The sequence below is a fragment of the Alligator mississippiensis genome, chromosome 8 (genome assembly GCF_030867095.1).
Source record: "Alligator mississippiensis isolate rAllMis1 chromosome 8, rAllMis1, whole genome shotgun sequence".
NCBI classification, from domain to species: Eukaryota; Metazoa; Chordata; order Crocodylia; family Alligatoridae; genus Alligator; species Alligator mississippiensis.
The window spans coordinates 28622792-28643921 of record NC_081831.1 but is presented as its reverse complement, the minus strand read 5'-3'; the positions used below and the strand labels follow the sequence as shown (position 1 = coordinate 28643921).

Below are 21130 nucleotides of genomic sequence, written 5' to 3'. Positions count from 1 at the left end.
AGCCTCCCAGTCCCTTCCCCCATCTCAGGGCCCCCCAACATCCCCTGTGAGCTCCCCAAACCCTCCCAGGACTCCACATCATCTCTCCCAGCCCCCTAAACCCCCAGGCCCCCCAATGTTTCCTCCAGACCCCCTGAACCCCTCCCTTACCTTTGCCACCCGTCCCCTCAGCCCCCTCAACCTCCCAGACCTCCCCAACATCCTTCCACCAAACCCCTCCCACCCCTTCTAACTTCCCCCCCCAACCCCCTCCCACAAGTCCCCCAGCCCCTTAAACCCCACTGGGCCCTCCACATCCCCCCCAAACCATTTCAGCCTCCTTGACCCCCCTAATATCCTATGAAGCCCCCTGCCCCCTCCAAAGCCTCCAAGGTCCCCCAAAGTGTGGTACCAGCAGGAGGGGTGGTGATGGGGGTGCTGGGGGTGCCAGGATCTCCACGGCCATAAGCATTGGCACCTAGCACACGCAGGCGGTAGCGGCCATGGGGAGACAGTGCCAGACGGGTCTGCGGGGGCACCGGGGGCACCACGGCTGCCTCCCGCCACTGCCCTGGTGAGAACATCTGCTCCTCTAGCTCCACCACGAACTCTGCAGGGACTCCAAAATGTCAGGAGCCCTGTCCACACCTGCCGGGGCCCCACCATGAGCCACCAGAGCCCCTCCCCCACAAATAACTCAGGTAGCTCATAAACTTGCCTAAGACTAACCCCAAACCCACCAGGCCCACCAATACTTTTCAGGAGCCCACCAACTCCACCAGGCCCCCGCATGACACGCCAGAGTCTCCAAAAAGTCAGAAACACCCAGAGACCCACCAGAGTCCCCTGCTAAATCCACAAGGGGGCCGAAAAACCACCAGCCCCCTCACAAACTCAGGAACTACAAAGACCCACCAGAATGCCCCAAAACCGACCAGGCCCCCAACCTGAAAAAATAGGACCCCAAAGATCCACCAGATATCCCCAACACCCATCCAGGTTCCCCAAGACCCCAAACACAAAAACTGGGAACCCGAAACACCATAGATATGCCCCAAAACCCACCAAGAATCTTCCAATAACTCAGGAACCCCCCAAAAGTTCCCTGGGCCTCCCCAAATCCATCACAATCTGATGCCTAGAACCCCGACAAAATCCAGCAGCCCTCCCAAAACCTCTAGGGACCCCCCAACACCTGCCAAATGCCTCCAATAACTCAGGGACCCCCAAAACCAAGTCCCTCAAAGCTACTAAGGCCCCTTCAGAAACTCAGGGGCTCCTCAAGGCCTCCCAATAACTCAGGGATCCCCAAAACCTGCCAGAGACCCTCCAAAACTCCAAGGACCCTCCAAGCCCCACCAAAGACCCCCTAATAACTGAAGAAACCCCCAGAACTCTACAGAGACCCCATGAAACCTGCCAGGCCCCTGAATAATTTAGGGACCACCCAAAAGCAACTGGGGCCTCCCCACATCCACCAGAGTGCCCCCTCCTTCCTGGAAATCCAGAGCTCCCCCAAGACCCACCAGAGACAACCCCAAAATCCTCCAAGGACCTCACAATAACTCAGAGACACCTTCAAAGTCCATCAGCCTCCTGCCCAGAAAATCAGGGTTCCCCCAAACCCCCCAGATACCCCAATAACTCAGGATCCCCCAAAACCCACCAGGGAAGTTCAGAGATATTTATGGGGTCCTTGGTGGATTTGGGGTGGGTAGGGGGACCTGAGGTAGTTTGGAGGGAGGCTATGGGGATTCCCAAGGAGGGTTTGGGGGTCCATGGGGGGATATGGGGAGCTTGGGGGGGGTCTGACAAGGTTTGGGAGCTGAGAGATGTTTTGGAGAGGTCTAAGGGGAGTTTCTTGGGGGCTGGAGTATCTGGGAGAATCAAAGGTGTTTTAGGAGGTCCTTGGGGGGCTGGCAGATCCAGGGAGGAGTTTGGGGAAAATTAGGGGGAGTTGGGGGGTCTGGGGCAGTTGGTAGGAGTTTTGGGGGTCCTAGGGAGTTGTAGGGGGTCCAGGTGGGGCCAAGGGAGTTTGAGGGGTATTTGTGGGTTGGGAGGGCTGGCAGGGTAAGCAAGTGTTTAGGGGTCCTGCAAAGATTTGGGAGGGGCTCAGGGATGACTTGGGGTCCTGGTGGGGTTGGAGGGTCCAGGCAGGGTAGAGGGTGTGGGGGGTCCACAGGCGTTTGGGGGAGCTGCAGGTGTTGGGGGGTCAGGGGAGTTTGGAGGATCCTCTGTGGGTGTTGGGAATGTTGGAGGCAGTCAGGGAGTAGTTTTAGGAACCTTGGAAGAGGTTGGCAGGGTCAGGAGGCTCAAGCAGTGGTGGGGTTTTGGGGGCTCAGGGCGGCTGTAGTGGTTGGTGGATGTGTCTGAGGGGGCTGGATTTGGGAGTTCAGAGGGGTCCAGGGGATTTTGGGTCTGGGAGGGCTGGGTTGGGGAGGTCCAAATGGGTCTGAAAATGTTGGGGGTCCAGGAGTTTTGGGGTTGGGAAGGCTGGGGTGGGAGGAATCAGATGGGTCTGGGAGGATTTGGGAATCAGGGGGCTGGAGAGGGTTGGGGGGGATCACAAAGGTTTGGAGATGGTTTGGGGGAGTTAGGGGGTCTGGGGGAACTGGAGCATTTCAGGTCCGGGTGTTCTGGTGGGTCTTTGGAGGGTCTCTGGCCAGGGCTGGGGGTTCAAGACAGCTTGGTGGGGTCCTGGGAGGTCTGGGGAGACTGCAGTTGGGTTGGGAGATTACAGGGGACTGTGGGCATGGGGGAGATATGGGGGCATTTAGGGAGTCCTGAGGGTTTGGGGGGCCCAAGGGGGTCTCACTCTCCACAGGGCTGTTGTGCTCATCCCCTGGAGTCCAGCTCAGTGTCACCCAGCGCCCGGCCTCCAGCTCTGACACCTGCAGCTCCGACACTGGCCCTGGCCGTCCTGTGGAGGGATGGGGGAGACCGGGGGCAGGGGGTTACAGCTGAGGCCAGGGAGCCCCCCACCCCCACCTGCCCCAGCCTTAATTGGGCCCAGGATCAGGGCCCCAACCCCCTTCCCCCTCCTCCCTTTGGATTTAGAGACTTGCCACATGACCACCCCCACAGGATCAGGGCCCAGACTCCCGCCCCCTGAAGGACGCCCATCAGAATTCAGGGACCCCCCACATGATGCCCTGGGAACCAATCAAAATTAAGGAGCCCTCCCCCACCCCTGGGGGGGGGTACCAATCAGGAAGGATTCAGGGATCCCCCACATGAACCTCTGTGGGACCAAGGAGGATTCAGTCCCTCCCCTCCTTCCTCCAGGCAGTGGTTCTCAACCATTTTTGTACCAGGACCCACTTGTAAACATCAATGGCCAGTCCTGACCCAGTACCCCTCACTCCCAATCCACTGCTCACAGACCCCAGCATCCGGTGCGTGGGGCAGGGAAGATGTGGGGTGGGGGGCCAAGGCCACCTCTTGCAGGCTGGAGCTCTGCCAGCCTGCAAGGGAAAAGCCATGGTTTCCCAGGTTGTTCTCTTTTAAAGGAGAATCCATTTTTAAAGTTTGTTTGTGACCCTTTCATATATTCTTGCAACCCACTTTTGGGTTGTGACCCACAGGTTGAGAAACACTGCCCTAGAGGACCAATCATGATTCAGGGCCGTGCCTCCCACCCTGTAGGCAATAGATCAGTATTGGGGGATTCACCCACGACCCGTAGCATGGCTTCAGCCTCCACGACATCCAGTTCTGTGTGTGCCTGGCATCGCAGCCGGCCCTGGTCCCAATAGTCGGCACCAGCCACTGTGAGCACCCCGGTACCTGCGCCTTGAGGTTCCAGCACCAGCCTGTGGGGGAGTGGGGGGAATGCTGCAAGCTTCCCCCAATGGTGTCCCCAGGCTGCAAGCTTCCCCAAAGGTGCCCTGAGGCCTCACCTGTCACTGTCAGGGGTCTCCCTCAGTGGCTGCCCATCCCGGTCCCATGACAAGGTGGCAGGGGACAGGGAGGGGTCAGCCCAGGCCCTGCAGACAAACGTCACCGTCTCCCCCTTCTTCACCGTAGCACTGCGGGGGGTCAGCTCCACTCTTGTGGCCACTGGAGAGGGGGGTCAAAAGTCAGGAGTCAGCAAGCTTTCCTAGAATACTGTGGGGCAGCTGGCACCTTACCAGAATGCCTTGTTCACCACCCAGTGGCAAGAGGATAGCAACCTCTTACCCCCAAACATGCTGGTAAACAGGGGGGCATGGAGAAGATAATGTAGCAAGGTTCAGTGGGGGCACTGCTCCAATGTGGTGGTGGTGGTGGTTGGGGGGGTTCACTGTCGCAGTGCATGCTGAGGAGGTTGGAGTAGCCGGGCCTGCATTCTGCCCCAAAGCATGCTTGGATGGTGGAAGACTGACCAAGCAGCCAGATGCAGGGGGGTGGGGAGGGGATGTTGCCTCAGAGCATGCTGGGATGGAGGGGGTAGTGTGTTCCCTCAGTGCTTACTGGGATTGGCGAGGGAACACATCCCAGTGCAAGCTGAACTGGGGAAGGGGTTTACTTCAGTGCGTGCTGGGAGGGTGGAGGACCACAGAGGAGAGTGTTTGTAAGGGCGGTTGTGTTACCCCAGAGCTTGCTGGGATAGCTGGGGGGACAGGTATTGTCCCACTGTATACTGTATGGTGGGAGCAGGGGGAATGGTCACTGCCAATGCCTCAGTGCATGCTGGGATAATGGAAGGACTAGGCAAAAAGGTTAGGGGCTGTGGAGTTGCTGCAGTGCATGCTGGGATGGCTGGGGGGTGGGGAAACATTGTCCTAGTGCATGCTGGGGTGGTAGAGGGTGTTGACCCAGCACATGGTGGGCTGGTTGTGGGAGGCCCTGCCCCAGTGAATGCTAAGACAATGGAAGAGTATCCAGCAGGATTTGGAGGGCTGGGACGCTGCTCCAGTGCAGGCTGGCATGGTGGCAGTGGTAGTGGAGGCTTGGGGGGAATGGCTTCCCCAGCATATGCTAGAATGATAAGGAGTATTGCCCCAGTACATGCTGGGGGCATTGTCCCAGTGTATGCTGGGATTGTGGCAGTGGTTGGGGGGGTCACTGCCCCAGTGCATGCAGGGGATGTGGAGGAGCGGGGCATACCCTTAACAGCAAGGTGGGCGGTGATGGAGGTGTTGCCATGGGTGTTGTGGGCGTGGCATGTGTAGGTGCCAGTGTCACTGAGTTGGGCGCTGCTCAACCACAAGGTCCCATTGGTGAAGATGAAGGCCCGGTCCAAACCCAGTGCTGGTGCCTGCGCCTCTGTCAGCCTGTGGGAGGGGGAACAGGAATCGGGGAGGGTCAGGGGGTGCCAAAAATCCCAGGCCCCATGCCCCACCCCCAGCTCTGTACCCCTGGCCTTAGATTTGCCCCCTATGTCACCCTTGGGCAGGAAAGGGGAGATAGGAAGCACCAGGAGCCTCACCCATAGCCCTAGGCCCTGCCCCTAGGCCTTAAGCCCAGGGCAGGGTTGGGGGGGGCAAGAGCAGCATAGAACCCTCCCCTTAGCCCAAACCCTGCCCCCATCTCTAGCCAGGCTTCTTCTCCCATCCCCTGCCACCTGGGGTGGGAAAGGAGGGGCCACAGCTCAGACCTGCCCCCAGTGCCAGCCCCACCCCCCCAGCAAGAGGCTCCACACCCCCATTTGCTTGTCATGGGAGGGGACACCAGGAAGTGGGGAGTTCCATGGCAGGGTAAAAGGGGAGCAGGTGGGGGAAAAGTGGGCTCTGGGGGAACCTGGGGCTCTGAGGAGGGCTTTCACCACTCCAGAAGGCCCAGTCCAAACCCCCACAGGGTGGGGGTCCTGGGAAGGGTTGGGAGATCTGGAGGGCATGTAGGGGTCTTGGGGGGCCATGGGGAGTTCCTGGGAGGGCTCCAGGAGGGTCCTAAGGGTCTCTCACTAGGTGAGGACACGGCAGAGTGTTGGGGGGCTGTGGAGGGGGCATGGGGTCCCATGTGGGGGCTCTCACCAGGAGTCAGCAGGTGTGAAGAACTCTGGGGAAGGTGGTCCTCAGGGGTTGGAAGCTATGTAGTGGTCCTGGGGTGATCCCAAGGGGTTTCTCCCCAGGTGAGAGTGGGTATGATGGGTTTAGGGGAGGCTGGTTGGGTTCTGGGGGTCCCAGGGGTCTCTCATCAGGTAAGGGCAGGTGTGAAGGCATTGGCAAGGCATCAGGGGTGTCTCACCAGGTAAGGGCAGGCGCTGGGGCGCCAAAGGGGTGGCAGTGCAGCCAGGCGCTGCTGTTCTCCACCACCGTGTACTGGAGCCCATCAGTCGTCAGGATCTGGGCCGGCAGCTCTGGGGAGGGAGGGGGGTGCTGGGGTGGGGGCACTGTGGCTCTGCCCCCCCTTCCAGCCCCCCAGTGCCCCCCTGTTGCTAAGGGGGGGGCTGTCACCCTGGTGATGGTGGCTGGGGGCACTCATTGAGACACCACGGCATCCCCCAGGCCTCAGGGATGTTGTCAGGGCAGGGCCAGTGGTTGCCATGGGGGGGGGGGGGGGGAGGGGAATCCTGGACCTGGTTACCACAGCAGAAGTGGGACCATTGCCATGGAAGAAGTTCCTGTGGCTGCAAGGGCAGCAGTTGCTATGGCCAAGGGATAGAGTTGTCTGGGGAGGGGGAAGTGGGGACAGGGAAGGTTGCCATGGAGATGGTTGCCACAGCCAGAGGAAGCAGCTGCCAGGAGAAGGGTTACTATGGCAGCAGGTGCCATGACCAGGGCATGTGGTTGTTGGCAGCTGGTTGCGGTGGAAGCTGTTGCCATAGCCAGAGGGGGTGCAGGGGGTGGCTGGGAACATAGTTGCCATGGAAACACTTGGGGTTCGTGTTGCTAGGTAACGGTTGCCATAGAAGTGGCTGCCATAAACTGAGGTATTGTGCTTGCCAGAGAGTTACCATGGAAGCAGATGTCACAGCTGGGAAACCGCCCTTCCGGGCAACCATAGCCATGGAGACAATTGCCATAGGCAGGAGATGTGGATCCATGGTTGCCATTGAAGCAGTTGTCATGGTTGCCAGAAGGAACCATTGCCATGGAAGCATGTGGGGGTGGTGGTTGGTTGCTGCAGTTGCTACAGAAGCAATTGCCATGGCCAGGGGCAACTGCTGCCAGAGGATGGTTGCCATGGAGACAACAGCCATAGCAAGGAGCTGTGGGTGGCTGGGTAGACTATCACCATGGGAGCTGTTGCCATGGCTTGGGTTCTGCCCATCATAGAGACAGTTCCCATGGCCAAGGGTTGTGTTGTTGTGTGGTTGGTATGAGGATAGTTGGTGATGGCTGCTGTGGAGACATTTGCAGGGGCCATGGTCATCCTGGCACCGGTCGCTGGGGCTCACCAAGCACATGCACATAGGCGTTGGCCAGCAGGCGGCCATGGCGGTTCCCAGCCTCACACTGCATCACCTGCGTGTCGTTGGGCTCCACCTGTGCCAGGATCAGTGTCCCACCCCGCACAGTCCGCCGGAGGTCTGCGTCCACTTCTGGGGGCCAGGGATGAGTGAGATTGGCACCCCTCACTCCTGACACACAGCCCCACAATGCCCCTCACTCCCGACTCACAGTCCTCCAACAATGGTGCCCCTCATTCCCAACCTGCAGCCCCCCCCATGGCTCTGCAGTGCCTCACTCCCAATCTGCATCCCTCCTTATTGGTGCCCTTCATTCCCAACCCAAGGGGACCCCCCACAAAGACTCACCTTCCAAGGGGATCCCATTCATGCGCCAAGTGACCTGGGGCTTGGGTTTCCCATAGACATCACAGACCAGGCGCACGTTCTCCCCTGGGGCATAGATCCCGCTCTGGGGGCGCCGGACCCAGTATGGAGCCGCTGGGGGCAAGCAGGGGGGGCAAGCAGGGGGGGCAAGGTAAGAGCAGTGCCCCTCACTGTTGACCTGCAGCCCCCTTCTATATGGGTGCCCCTAACTCCTGACCCACAGCCTCCCACCTTCGACAGTAACGCTGAACGTGTGCCGAGTGCTGCCCTGGCTGTTCCTGGCCACACACTGATACTCGCCGTCATCCTCCTCAGCCACCGCCTGGATCTGCAGTGTCCGCTGGAAGTTCTCAAGGGAGACGCGCTCAGCCGGGAGGGGCCCATTCAGACGCAGCCACTCCACTGTCGGCGTTGGGCTGGGGGCAGTTACTCACAATGCACTGGGGCTGGGGGAGTCAGCCCTTACCCATGATGCGTTGAGGCTGGTGGGACCAGGCCTGACCCATAATGCACTGGGGCTGGGGGCACCGCACCTGACTCATAATGCACCAGAGGTGTGGGTGAGAGTAGCTCCCTACCATGCACTGGGTCTGACCCATAATACACTAGGGCTGGAGGGAATGGGACTTGCCCATGATGCACTGGGGCTGAAGGAACAAGGCCTGACCCATGATACACATCAGGTTTGCAGGGAGTGGGACTTACCCACCATGCCCTGGGGCTAGTGGGACCAGACCTTACCCACAATGCACCAGGGTTGAAAGGAGCAAGATTTACTCACTATCCCCTGGAACCAAGGGGCCCAGAAGTTTCCCACAGTCCTCTGGAAACCCACCCACCAACCCCATTACTCACAATCCCCCTCTCCACCCTCCTCCCAGCCCCATTACCCACAATGCCCTAGGGTGGGACTCACAAGCCCTCAGGAATACACTCAAGGAGCAGGGTGCCCCCCTGCAGCGCCACATAAGCCGAGCTCTCACCACGCGGCACCAGCAGCTGCGGGGGACGGTGCTTCAGGGCATTGCCTGTGGACAGGGGGCCAAGAGGTTAATGGAGCCTCCACATAGCTGGGTGCATCACAAACTCCATGGTATACTTGGCTACCAGCATGCCCTACCTAAAAGCTGGCTGTATCTCAGCCTGTTACATTCAGCTGTCAGCTTCCTCCACCCCAGACTGGCAGCATCTCAGGCCATCCCTGATATACCCAGCTGTTCTACCCCACAGCCAGTTGCATCTCAGCTCATTACACTTATCCAGCAGCCCTGCCTGCCAACCCCTCCAGAGCCAGATTCATCTCATCCTGTTACACTCAGTTATCAGCATCCCCCACTCCAAAGCCAGCTATGTAGCTTGTTATATTCAGATGCCAGTCCTCCCACCCCAGAACTGGCTGCATCTCAGCTGGTTACACTTGGCTGCCATCTGCACCCCGCCCCCCCCCCCCCCCGAGTTGGGCACATTGCCAGCCCCGGCACATACTGGGGGTGACACGCAGGGTGATGGGCTCCTTCTGGATAATGGTGCGGGGGCTCAGAAAGTGAGCGTGGCAGATATAGTCAGGGTGGCTGTCACTAGGCACTGCGTGGGCGAAGTAGAGGTAGCCATCCTGGCCCATGTTCACCCGTGCATCCTGAGCAATATGCATGATGCCTGGAGGGAGCAGGGTGGGGTCATGACTCCTGACCACCCCAGGCCCCTCCAATCCCCCAAGATCAGGACCTGGGATGAGGGCCCACAGGATTGGGCCTGGATCAGGACCATCCCAGCCCCCAAACTGGGGCTTCCAGATCCTCCCATATTCCAGGATCAGGCCCTGGATTGGGGCCCCCCCTTACCCTCTGCCCCCCAAAGCCCAAGTTTGGGACCCCCCACTCCAGGATCAGGCCTGGATCAGGGCTTTTGCTCCTCCTCTCCCCCTACTTCAGGATCAGGTCCCTCTGGCCTGCCCAATACCCCAGGATAAGGCTCCTCCACTCTTTCCCCCCACCCCCGGATCAGGACCCCATACCGCCCTTCTCCAGGATCATGGCTCCTCCCTCCCCACCCTGCCTCAGGCCCAGATTAAGGCCCTGGTGGTTGGGGGGCGGGGGGGTGTCACTCACGGCTGTTGAGCCAGTAGATACGGGGGAGGACAGCACTGGGAGGAGGGTCACAGGGCAGCACCACGGATGCCCCCTCCTCCACCTCCACAGGGGTCACCTTCTCCTTGGGCCACTGTGGGGTGCCTGTGGGGGCAGTAGATCAGGAATGTGGGGCACCAACGTGGGCAGATGTGGGTCAGGAATGATGGACACTGCAGGGCTATGGCACCTGGGCTGCGGATCAGGAGTGAGGGGCACCATGGGGCTATGTGGGGTTGCGGGTCAGGAGTGAGGTACACCCAGAATGGGCGGGGGGAGGAGGTTGAGAGTGAGGGGCACCATTATAGAGGATGACTGTGGGTCAGAAGTGAGGGGCACTGGGGGGGGGGGGGGGGAGAGCAGCACTCACTCTCAGCGATGAGCCGGGCCTGGCGGCTGAGGGCAGTACCAAGCCTGTTGTCTGCGAGGCAGCGGAAGACGCCCTGGTAACGTGGCGCCTGCGTCCCATTGATGAGTAGCGTCCCTGTGTCCGGCACCAGTGATGTCCCTGGTTCCTGGCCTGGCTCAAACAGCTGCCCATCCCGTGTCCATCGGAAACTGCAGGTAGGGGGAGGAGTTGGGGGGGGCCTCTGCCAAGGGGTGGGGCTTGAAGCTCAGGGCAGGTCATGGGGACAGCGCCTCAAGCAGGGATGGGGGGGCATGGGCCTAGATCTGGGGGTGGAGCCTGAACTAGGGGGCAGGACCTGGGGCCTCAGATGCATGGGTGGGTCTTGAGGCTGGAGGGCAACACCTCCCCTTTGGGGGAGGGGCCTCCACCAGAGAGGTAGGGCCTACAGCTGGAGGTGGAGCCTCCTTCGCCAGCATGGCTTAAATCATGAGCATGGCCTGGGCCTGGACAAGGGGACCTCCATCATAGGGGCAAAGTCAAGCTCCAAGGGGTGTGTGGCTTATTTTTGGGGGCGTGGTCTCAATCACAGGGGCTTGGCCTGGTTTTGGAGGCCATGGCCTCCATTGTGGGGGTGGATCTAGACTGAGGAGGCAGAGCCTGATTATGGGGTGTGGTCAGGCACTCCCTAGAATACATGAGGCCCCACCCTCCACTTGGGGGTGTGGCTTCAACATCACATAACCTGGCTGGGTGGGAGGTGGGGCCATGGGCCATCCCATGAAAAGAGGGGGGAAAATTTCCAGGGTTGAGGGGAGGAGGGTCAGTTCCCAGTGGGTGAGGCTTGTCCCCCACACAGTGGGCAGTGGCCAGGGTTTAGGGGTCTGCACTTACGTGACAGGTGGGTTGCCAGTGGCCTCACACTTGAGGACAACATCATCACTGGGGAAGACAACGACGCGTTCAGGGGGCTCCTCCATCAGCTCAGGAGGTTGCAGCACTGGGGGGGAGGGGGAGGGGTCATGTGGGGGCCTCCTTGACTCTGCCCTCCTTCTGGCCCAGAGGGTCTCTGGGAGGGGAAGACCCACCCCTGTCCCCCTTATTAATTCCCAAATCCCGCCCCCTAGCTCCAGCCCCAAGCCCCATCCCTGTTTCACAAGGACTCACAATTTGGCCTCTTGTCTGCACCATCCCGAAAGCGTGGGGGGAGAGAGACAGAGTGAGGTGGCCCCAACCCCCACACGCATATGTGGGGGAGAAATATGAAGCGCACACATGTGCAAATGTGATCAGAACTTCCTGGCACTCATATGTTGGAGAACCATGTAGCAAATGCATATGCGAGTGAAGTTGCTGGCAATGCACGTGGGACAAGCACCAGGAAAATGTGTGCAAGGGTGAGTGCACAATACAAACTCCTGGAACATGCATGAGACAAATGCAGGGCACATGAATGCATGCATGTGATGCAGGCTCTCAGCACATACATGTAGCAGAAACATAGGTCACACATGCAGGGGATGACTGTGAAATGTGTGTATGGAAAATGTGCATGAGTGCATGTGCAAATGTGAGAGGGAAGCTCCCAGCACAACCATGTTGGAGAACCATGGGACACGTGTGTGCAAGAACAGATCCCAGCACGTGTGTGGGGGAAGCACAGGGCAAACACTTGTACATACACATGTTTATGCCACACAAGCTCCCAACACATGAATGTGGAAGAAGCACAGGGTGCACACCTGTGCAGGGTCACATCCTAGCACAAGCACACACGGAGAAGTATGTGGCGCGCACAGGTGCAAGAGCAGACCCTGGCACACCCATGTGAGAGGAGAACATGTGTGTGCCAGGGAACACACATGTGTGCAAAAGGAGGCAGGTAAGACCCAGTCCGGACATCTGGGTACTCTCTACCAGCCCCCCAGGCATCCACGTGGCTTCCCGACACCTGGGTCCATGCTTCCTTCTGTTGCTTGCTGCTGCTGTCCGCGGTGCCGGCAGGGTCCGGAGCCGCTGTAGCTACCACCCACCCACAACACCCCAAGGCGAGGGAGCTGCGATGGTAGGTAATGCCCTCCTGAGCCCTGGGGATCAGGCTGCAGCTACAGCTGCTCCCAGTCAGGCCTGGAGTCCTACCAACTCTAGCTACAAGTGAAAAAAACTCCCCCCCCACCCCCTATTTCCAACACATCACAACCTCTCATCCAAAGCCCCCCAGGCAGGGCTAGACGAGGAAGCTGGGCTGAACCACTGGAGAACCCCAGGGGGAGGAGGTTCCTGGGGGCATCTGCACTGGAACACTGCAGGGCTCGGGGGGTGCCTGGCTTTGGGAGAGTGAGCATCTGGGCAGAACTATTGCAGGGCCCTGGGTTGGGATGGGAGGAAATCCCAGGGGCAGCTGGCCATTGCAGAGGCCTGGGGCAGAGGCAGTTCCTGGAATCAGCTGACCATTGTTAGGTCCTAGAAAGGGCTCCTGGGGTCAGCAGAGCTGGACCATTGCAAGGCTAGAGGGAGTCCTATGGGTAGGCAGGTTGAACCATTCCCAGGGCCTGGGCTGAGGCCCTGCCTGACTTTAGGACTGGGGGCATCTGGGCTGAACAATCGCAGGGCCGGTGGGGGGGGAAGGAGTGCCTGGCTTTAGGAGTGGGGGCTTCTGGACTGTACCACTGCTGGCCCCTGTGGAATGTAAAGTGGCTGGGGGGGGTCAGGGAAACCAGTTGGACTGTACCACTATAGAACAAGGTGGGTGCCTCAGAGCAAGCAGGGGTACCCAAACTGAAGGACTGCAGGGTGAATGGGGACAAGGACATACAGCCCCCCCATGCACCACTGCAGTGTGTAGCTGGGTTGTACCACCGCAGGAAATGAGGTGCGGGGAAATAAACTGTATAATTGGAGGGCAAATATGCAGAAGAATAGGGACCCCAGGGCAACCTGGGCTGTACCATTGCTGGACAAAGGGGGAGGCAGGGGCGAGAAAGGATGGGTGGGAGGGCACCTGGGCTGTACCATTGCAGAGATGGGGGGATGTCTAAAATCTGGGGGAAGCTGGGCTATACCAGAGCAGGACAAAGATGGGTGGTGGGGGCTAGGGCCCCAGCAGGGTTTTACTACTACAGATGGAAGTGGGGGCTTTGGGACCCTCAGTCAACACAGCTGTACCATTACAAGATAATTGCGGGTTTTGGGACCCCAGGGCCAATCAGCCTGTACCATTGCAGGAGAAAGGGGAGTGTTGGGGCCCCAGGGCCAACTGGGATGCATCATTCCAGGACAAATGGGTATGTTAAGCCCCCAGGCTATAACCATCATGACCTATACCATCATACCGCAAAGAGGAGCATTAGGCTTCCAGGGCCAGCCACACTGTACCATTCCAAGACAAATGAGGGTGTTAGGACCCCAAGACCAGCCAGGCTGTACCATTATAGAGCAAATGGTGGTATTAGAGCCCCCAAGGCTAGAGGGGCTGTACCATTCAAGGAGAAGAGGGTATTAGGGCCCCAGGGTTAGCTGAGATGCCCCATTCCAGGGAAGAGGGGGGTTCTCACCCCTGCCACCCCCCACATACTCACACTCCTTGGGGATGGTGAGGCTGGGGCCCTGGGGCAGCAGCAACAGCAGCAATAGAAAGGGCCCCAGCAAGCCCCTGATGTCCTTGGGTGGAGCCATGGTCCCGGGGGTGGGGTGGGCAGGAGCCAAGAGCCGTGAACCTGTGGGGGGTGGGGAGGGGAGGAGAGAGATGTCAGTCCCTGTTGCACAGGCCAGGGCTGTTCAAAGTACACTCCCATGCATGTGCAAAGAAAGCGTGGGATGAGACCCCCTCCCAAACGAAGCACCAGCTGAGAGAAGGGGACCCCCCCCGGAAAGATGGACACCGGACCAGGTACAGGGTGTGGGAGGGGCATGAATTATTAATAGGGGACAAGCAGGGAGATGGCACCCCTCACTCCAGACCTGCAGCCCCTGCCATATTGGTGCACCTCACTATAGACCCTCAGCCCCGACCCCAGAGTTCCGTGATGCCTCTCCCAACCTGTATTATTACCCCATGGTGCCCCCCACTCCTGCAGCCCTCCCCCCATATTAGTGCCCCTCACTCCCAACGGAGCCAGGCCAAGACCAGCGGACATGCAGAGTTGTGACCCGACCCTGGAGGCAGGGTTCTTTCTGCTGCTGTGAGAAGAGCAGGGAGGGGCAGTGGAAGGGATGGGGAGGGACTCCCAGATGCCTGGGGTCTCTAAGTGGGGGAGTGGGAGCTGCAGAGTGAGAGCAGGCAAGGGGGACTGGGAGCCCAGATGCTTGCATTCTCTGCCCCCCCCCCTCACCCCGCACTGAGGGAGACACTTGTAACCTCCACCAGCTTGTGGATGGGTCACCAGCTGCAACCCAGCTGTCCCTTCTCAGCATGGATCGGGCCCAGATCGGGGCCCCTCCGCCCTGAAAGTAGCCCCATGGGGCCCCCTGGAGCCATACATCATTGGAAAGGGGGGTCCATTGTGCAGTCCCCAGAGCCGGCGCCTGCCCCCTCTGCTGTCGCCATAGCAACGGAAGAAGGGTGAGCTGTCACCTTGACACCAAGTGAGAGGATGGAGACAAAACCCAGGCATCCGGGAGCCCCCCCCCTCCCCAGAGAACCCAGGAGTCTGAGCCACCCCCTGCCCCCGATCTAGAGATTCCAGTCATCTGTGCTCCCAGCCCCCACAGATCTCACCCCCCAGCTCCCACCCGCTCTCAGAAAACCCAGGTGTCCTTACAAAGACCCTATAGGCACCAATGGGGGAGGAGAGGAGGGGAAGAGGCTGACCAGGAAGGGGTTAATCTAATGCAGCACCTCCCTCTACACCATACCCCCGCAGTGCCCCTCATTCCTGACCTGCAGCCCCCCCTTGAAGGGGAGGGGGCAGCTAGGGGACAACAGTGCTGTTGTCCTGAAGGCCCAGCCCAGATTCCAGAGGGGTGACAGGGGTGAAAACCAGGAAGGGGCTCAAGGACCCAGGCTCTGAGCTTCCAGTCCCCCTGCTCTCATTCCACATCACCTATCCCCACCCAGAGGGCTGACTGCACCCCCACACCACCTCCGAGGCTGCAGGTCACCAGCTCTGATGGGTGTCCCCCACCATGGAGATGCTCAGACACCTGGATTCTCTGGGAGAAAGTGGGGCTGAGGGGATGAGAGCAGAGGGGGCTAGGAACCCAGATGCTGGGGTTCCTTCCTCATCTCTGCTCCTCCCCCCTTCCCTGTACACACACAAACACACACCTGCAAATATCCACCCCACCATAGGGATTTGCTTACAAGTGGCCACATTGCCCTGCCCCCCACCTGCTGCAGAAAGGACCTTGGGGCTGTGGGTCACGCACTAGGAGGACATAGGTGAGGCTGCAGGTCGGGAGCAAGGGGCATCGCAGGGCTCTGGGGAGGGGGGTGGGGTGTGGGCAAGATCCTGCTCCATCACAAGATGCTTGATGTTAGAGCCATGAAGGAAACGGGTAATTTTCTGGACTCGAAAGAGAGGTGGGGGAAGCTCCAACGCCTGGGTTCTTTGGGAGAGGAGGTTTGCAGGGTGAAAGGTGGGTTGGGGTCCAGACGCCTGGGTTCTCCATCTTGGCTGGGGTCAGTCCCACGTGAAGTCCAGTCCACGGGTCTCCCACAAGGGTCCCCAGCAGCTGGAGCAGGTTAGGCACTGGGAGGCAGCACCTCCACCCCTGGCCCCTCCCCTTCTGGCCCCAGTCCTGGCTGCCATGACCGCACCCAGAGCCACCCCCCACCACCCAGCAGTTGTACGGCTTGATATGCCATGGCCACGCAGACACCAACAGGGGAAGTGGGGGCTATTTGCTTACACCCCAACCACCAGGGGACCCAAGCGTCTAGGCCCCCGCTGCCCTAGGCTCACACCATGGGCACAAAGCAGGACTGACACACACATGTCTAGCCCCTGCAGCCCGACACACATGTGGCCCCAGGCACTGTAACCCACAGGGCCATGCTAGCATGTGGGGATGCAACAGGCGTATTGTGGTGTGTAGTTGTGTCTGGATTCCACCTGGGTGTTGACCCAAGCAGGCCCTGGGCACCCTGGACACGCAACAACATGCTACAAAACGCCTGAGACATGCCAGAACACACCCAATCCATGACTGGTCACAACAGAATAGGTTGGAGACATGCCGTGCTATGGCCCCACACACTTGGGATATGCTGCGACATGCCACATCATGACACTCCTGAACACGACAAGGGTCCCCCATGCCCTGGACATGCAAGGGACACACTGCAACACCATGGACCTGGGATACACTGTAGGCACCAGCCCCTACATACAGCCGCAGGTAGCGCCCCGCAGCCCCACCCATCCCGACACACCCAGCCGCACTGGGAACCCCGGCGTCCGAGCCCCGCCCCCCTAGAGAACCCAGGCGTCAGAGCACCTTCCTCTCCCCAAACACGCGCGCACACGCTTCTCCGCCGCCGGCGACCGAGCCCTACGCATCCAGGGAACCCAGGCGTCTGAGCATCGCCGTTTCCCACTACAGGACCCAGGCATCCGAGACCCGCCCCCACAGGGAACCCAGGCGTCGGAGCATCCTCCCTCACAACACGCACACACTAGAACCCAGGTGCCCGAGACCCCCACCCCATACAGCGGCCGGGCGTCCAAGACCCCCCGAGAGAACCCAGGCATCCGAGCGCTATGGGATCGGGGCGGCTCCTACCTGCGCCCGGGGCGGCGGCTACTGCCAGCTCCGCTCCGCTCTGCGGCGGCGGTGACATAATGCAGCAACGGCCCCGCCCCCACCATGCCCCGCCTCGGTCGCGCCCCTCCCCCCACCCCCCAGGAGCACAGGCGCGTAAGTGGGGGGATGGAGCAGCAGGCCTGACGGAAAACCCAGGCGTTTTGACCCCCGTCAGGAGCCCCCGCCCCCCTCCTCCTGGAATTTTCCAGCTGTGGGAATTTCCTAGGAAAGGAGCTAGACAGGGAAAGAACCCAGGCTGGGCTCAGACCTTGGAAGTGGGGGTGCCACACCCATCTTATCTATAGGGCCTGGCAGGCTCCACAGCACACAGAGGGTTAACGTCAACCATCTATGACATCACCCTGTGATGTCACTATGAGCCAGGGCAGGGCCACAAGACACCCCCCCCCCCCAACCTTGGCATCAAGCTGTCCCCCAGAATTCTCCCAGCCTGGAACTCCCAACCCAGCCCAGAGCAGGGAATGAACCAAGGCATCCAGGTGCCCAGCCTCTCTGCTCTCACCCCCAGGCCCTACTCTGCTCTCAGAGAACACAGGTGTCTGAGGGCCCAGCTTCCACTTCTACCCAGGGCAGCAGGATCCAGGACACTGTGCAGTTAATACCAGCCTGATGGGAGGTCACTGCCTGGTGATATCACTCAGAGACATGGCAACACCCCTCACTTGCCCACCCCCCCTCTGGTGCCCCACCCATAGCCCTGGATGCCACTCACTCCAGATCCACAGCCTACCTCCCTATGGTGCCCCTTTGTCCCAAACCACAGACATGCTCTCTAGCTTGGATTCTTCTGTGCTGACCTACTTCCAGGACCAGAACTGGGAGGCTGGACACCTGTGCTGAGCCTGCAGCCTTTCCATCCCCAAAAAACACAGCACGGGGAACCAGGGCTGGGGGCAGGGCTGACATTTATTGACAGATGGGGGGGAGGCGTGGTCAGGCCTGCAGGCGGCTGCGTGCACTGAGGGCGAGGTACCCAGCTACGAGTCCCACGGCAGCCGCCAGCACTTCGCTGGACACCCAGGGCCCTGTCCAGGCACCCTGTGGAGACAGGAAGGGGGTTAATGAGATGGGAGGTCCCCTGCCCCAGCCCCTAGTCTACTCCTTTTCCTCCTGGCCAGGAAACTGGGAGATGAAGAGTTAATGAGATAGAGGAGATGCAAATTTAATGAGACAGGGAAGCATCATATTAATAAGATGCAAGCCCCACTCCAGCCCTACTGCCTTGCCATGACTGTGGGAGGTGAAGGGTTAATGAGATGGAGCTATGTGGCATAATAATGATGATAATATAAGATGAGATAAGGATTACCCCAGCACCCTCATCCCACTCCCCAAATCCCCCCAGCCAAGTTCACTGAACCGGTCCCCCATTGCGGGTTGATGTGCATGAGTTAGAGACACAGGGTTAATGAGATGCAAAGCCTCTACCCCAGGCCCCACCCCAGCACAGCTCATGAAAGCCCCCCCCCATAGAAGGCAGAGGGGTGAGGAAGCCCTGGTCCCGCCCCTACCCAATCTCCTCCAGCACAGCCCCCCACAGTGCAGCTAGGCCTGTGGCAGAGGGGGAGATAATGATATGCAAACCCCTGGCCCTGCCCCTGATCCCCCATAGGCCCAGCTAAGCTGGGAGAAATGAGGGGTTAATGGGGAGAAGCAGTCACCCTATATGACTCCCTTGGAGCCATCCCCAGAGGGCCAGCCTGACCCACTGGGCCCTAGGACTCACACATATCCCCAAGCTCCACCCCAGCCTAGCCAAAACTCCATTCCTCACCTGGGCCCACTCCTTATTTTCTGAGGTCCCACCCCCAGTCAAGAGGTCCCACAATGGCCACTCCCCTGCCCAAACCCTGCCCCAGACTCCACCCACTTTCTCCAGGCCCTGCCCCCTAGGCCAGACCTGACCTGACCCCTGGACTCACAGCTGGGCCCCAATGATTTAATAACACCCTCAGGCCCTGGCCCTCCCTGGTGGTCCTGCCCACCCCAAGGCTCCCAACCCTCACCCGATGCTCCACATTGACTGTGAAGAGAGGCTGGATCTTAGACACATCCTCATTGTTGCGCTGGGCCTGGGTGGGAAGGAATAGACCATTAGGCCTCACCCCCAAGCCCCTGCCCACACCCCCAGCTCCACTCCCAAGCTGCCAAGGAGGGCTGTGGTAATGAGAAGGTTGTGGGACCACCCCTGCCCCCTCCACATAACAGGAGGGAACCCAGGCACCCTGACTCCCAGCCCCACCCTCAGTCCCCACTGTCCCAGAGAACCACAACATTTGAGCCTTGCTCACCTTGCGCAGGACACTGTATGACTCTTCGTCAAAGAACTTCACCTCATAGGTGCCTGACCGGGTAAGCTTGTGCTCTGTGCTCCAGGACACCTGGGGGTGTGGGCAATGGGACACAGGTGTCCAGGAGACCAGCTCTACCCTGTTCGCATCCCTAGCCCTCACTCCTCACCCAGAGAACCCAGGCATCCAGCCCCCCCTGCTCTGATCTCCCAACCTCCACTCCCCTCTCAGGGAACCCAGGTATGTAAGGCTCCCAAGCCCCTTGTACCCACCTTCCAGCCCTCAGTATCTGCCCAGCAAATCCAGGCACCCGTGTGCCCAGTCCCCACTGTGCTCACCCCCAGGCCCTCACTGCCCCCCCCGGGGAACCGAGGCATCTTGGCCCCACGCACCTGGTAGCGCCCAATGTCCTGGCCCCTTGTCACCGGGAACTGTTTGCCATTGACATCTGCATAGAGCGCCACATTCTGGGAGTCATAGAAGGTTATCTGAGGGGGAGCTCAAGCATCTGGGCTGCCCACCACAGACGGAACTTAGGCATCCAGGCACTTAGCTATGCCCCCTACCCTGCTGTGTGGCAAGCCCTGCCCCCCCCCCCCAATAGTGACCTCAAATTTCTGTGCACCCAGCACCATGCAACCCCAAGGTCCATGGAATTGCAGTTTCCAGGCACCCAGCTCTGCCCCCTGGCCATAGAGAACCCAAGCATCCAGGCACCCAGCTTTGCCCCCACAGGGAACCCCAGCATTCAGGCACTGGGAACCCAGACATCCAGGCACTCAACTGTCCCCTGGGGCACAGGGAACCTTGGTATTCAGGGTGCAGGGGTGGGGAGAGAGCAGAGGGCACCTGAGCACCGTTCTTGCAGGCCAAAGAGATCTCAACGATAAAGACACTCTCGGCAGCGATGACAGCATCCGATGTGGTATAGTAGGATGGTACCACCTGCGGCTCTGGGCATGGCTCCCCTGGGGGGACAGGAGGGCAACCTGTGAGCTGGAATATGGGCACAACCCAGGGGAGGTTAAGGGTGGTGGGGGGTGGAAGTCACAGGTCTCCTAAAGCCAAGGGGAGTCTCTGACACCATGTGGGCTGTGCCAGGGAGCACTAGGGGCAAGACCTGAAGGAACCTGTGAGCTGGGAGAGGAGCAGGGACTGGGGGAAGGCCATGAGCTGGGGGTGAAGCCCCATGACTTATGGGGCCCAATTCTCCCAAAGCCATGGGGGAGCTGCACCAGAGGGGGGGGGGGAGTGGGGAGGTGTCCCTGTCCCATGGCAGGGGGGCGGAATGACAGACAGGGCCCCAGAACCTCATGGCAGGGGAGCTTCACCCCAGCTCATGACAGAATCAGGACCCTGTGGGGGGCCTGGCTCAGGGACAGAGGCTGCACCCCAGATAATACATTCCCCAATTAGTGGGAGCAGCCCCGGAGGGTTTTTAACCTAGTCCTGGGCCTTGGGGGCCAAAAGCCTCTGGGGGGCTTCACCCCAGCCCGTGAGCCCGGGTGGGCCCCTACAGGGGAGCCGTGCAGCTGCCGCGGTCCCGCTCCAGCGAGCAGCCAGGACCTTCCGGGCTTCACCCCGTGCACAGGTCCCACGGGGCCGTGGCCCGGATCACGCGAGGGAGGCGGAGACTCCGGGGTTGGAGTCAGGGACCGCCCCGCCGGGCATCCGGGACCCTCCCCCACTCCGGGCTCCGGCTGCTCTGGCCTCAAGGGCAGGGACCCAGGCGTCCGGGGCGGGGAGCCGGTACCTGTGGCCCCGCCCGAGCCCAGCAGCACTTGTGCCATCGCCAAAAGCAATGCAACCCGCCTCGGCGCCACCATCTTGGTCCGATCCAGCGAAAAGGAGAACTACGGTCGCGGGGCCCGACGGGAAAGGGATGGAGACCCGGGCGCCTCAGCCATTCAGCGGGCCGGCCGCG

General features: G+C 60.2%; 2 protein-coding genes across 8 annotated transcripts in view; both read right to left on the bottom strand.

The window, feature by feature from the left end:
- The window catches only part of L1CAM (L1 cell adhesion molecule), a 32857-nt gene extending 15893 nt beyond the window's left edge, over positions 1-16964 (bottom strand). For 3 of the 7 annotated variants that reach the window (XM_059733034.1, XM_059733038.1, XM_059733040.1), the window contains exons 1-15: positions 13729-13866; positions 11045-11150; positions 10175-10362; positions 9787-9909; positions 9164-9334; positions 8595-8706; positions 7910-8094; positions 7661-7792; positions 7301-7444; positions 6148-6259; positions 5068-5234; positions 3879-4038; positions 3652-3791; positions 2795-2899; positions 392-589 (exon numbers count right to left, since the gene is read on the bottom strand). In XM_059733034.1, coding sequence (XP_059589017.1) covers positions 392-589; positions 2795-2899; positions 3652-3791; positions 3879-4038; positions 5068-5234; positions 6148-6259; positions 7301-7444; positions 7661-7792; positions 7910-8094; positions 8595-8706; positions 9164-9334; positions 9787-9909; positions 10175-10362; positions 11045-11150; positions 13729-13825 — 2140 coding nt within the window. In that variant the 5' untranslated portion in view covers positions 13826-13866. Of the gene's footprint in view, positions 1-391; positions 590-2794; positions 2900-3651; positions 3792-3878; positions 4039-5067; positions 5235-6147; positions 6260-7300; positions 7445-7660; positions 7793-7909; positions 8095-8594; positions 8707-9163; positions 9335-9786; positions 9910-10174; positions 10363-11044; positions 11151-11317; positions 11333-13482; positions 13571-13728; positions 13867-16873 lie in introns of those variants that run through there. The other 4 variants (XM_059733036.1, XM_059733035.1, XM_059733037.1 and 1 more) reach the window with 4 other exon arrangements.
- An 839-nt stretch (positions 16965-17803) lies between these two features.
- Positions 17804-21068, bottom strand: SSR4 (signal sequence receptor subunit 4). The gene is made up of 6 exons (XM_006269023.4): positions 20960-21068; positions 20056-20174; positions 19599-19673; positions 19207-19296; positions 18922-18987; positions 17804-17953 (listed from the first exon to the last, which is right to left on the bottom strand). The coding sequence occupies exons 1-6, from the start codon at positions 21030-21032 to the stop codon at positions 17849-17851; spliced, it is 528 nt and encodes a 175-aa protein (XP_006269085.1). The 5' UTR covers positions 21033-21068; the 3' UTR covers positions 17804-17848.
- Between the last annotated feature and the right edge of the window lie 62 nt (positions 21069-21130).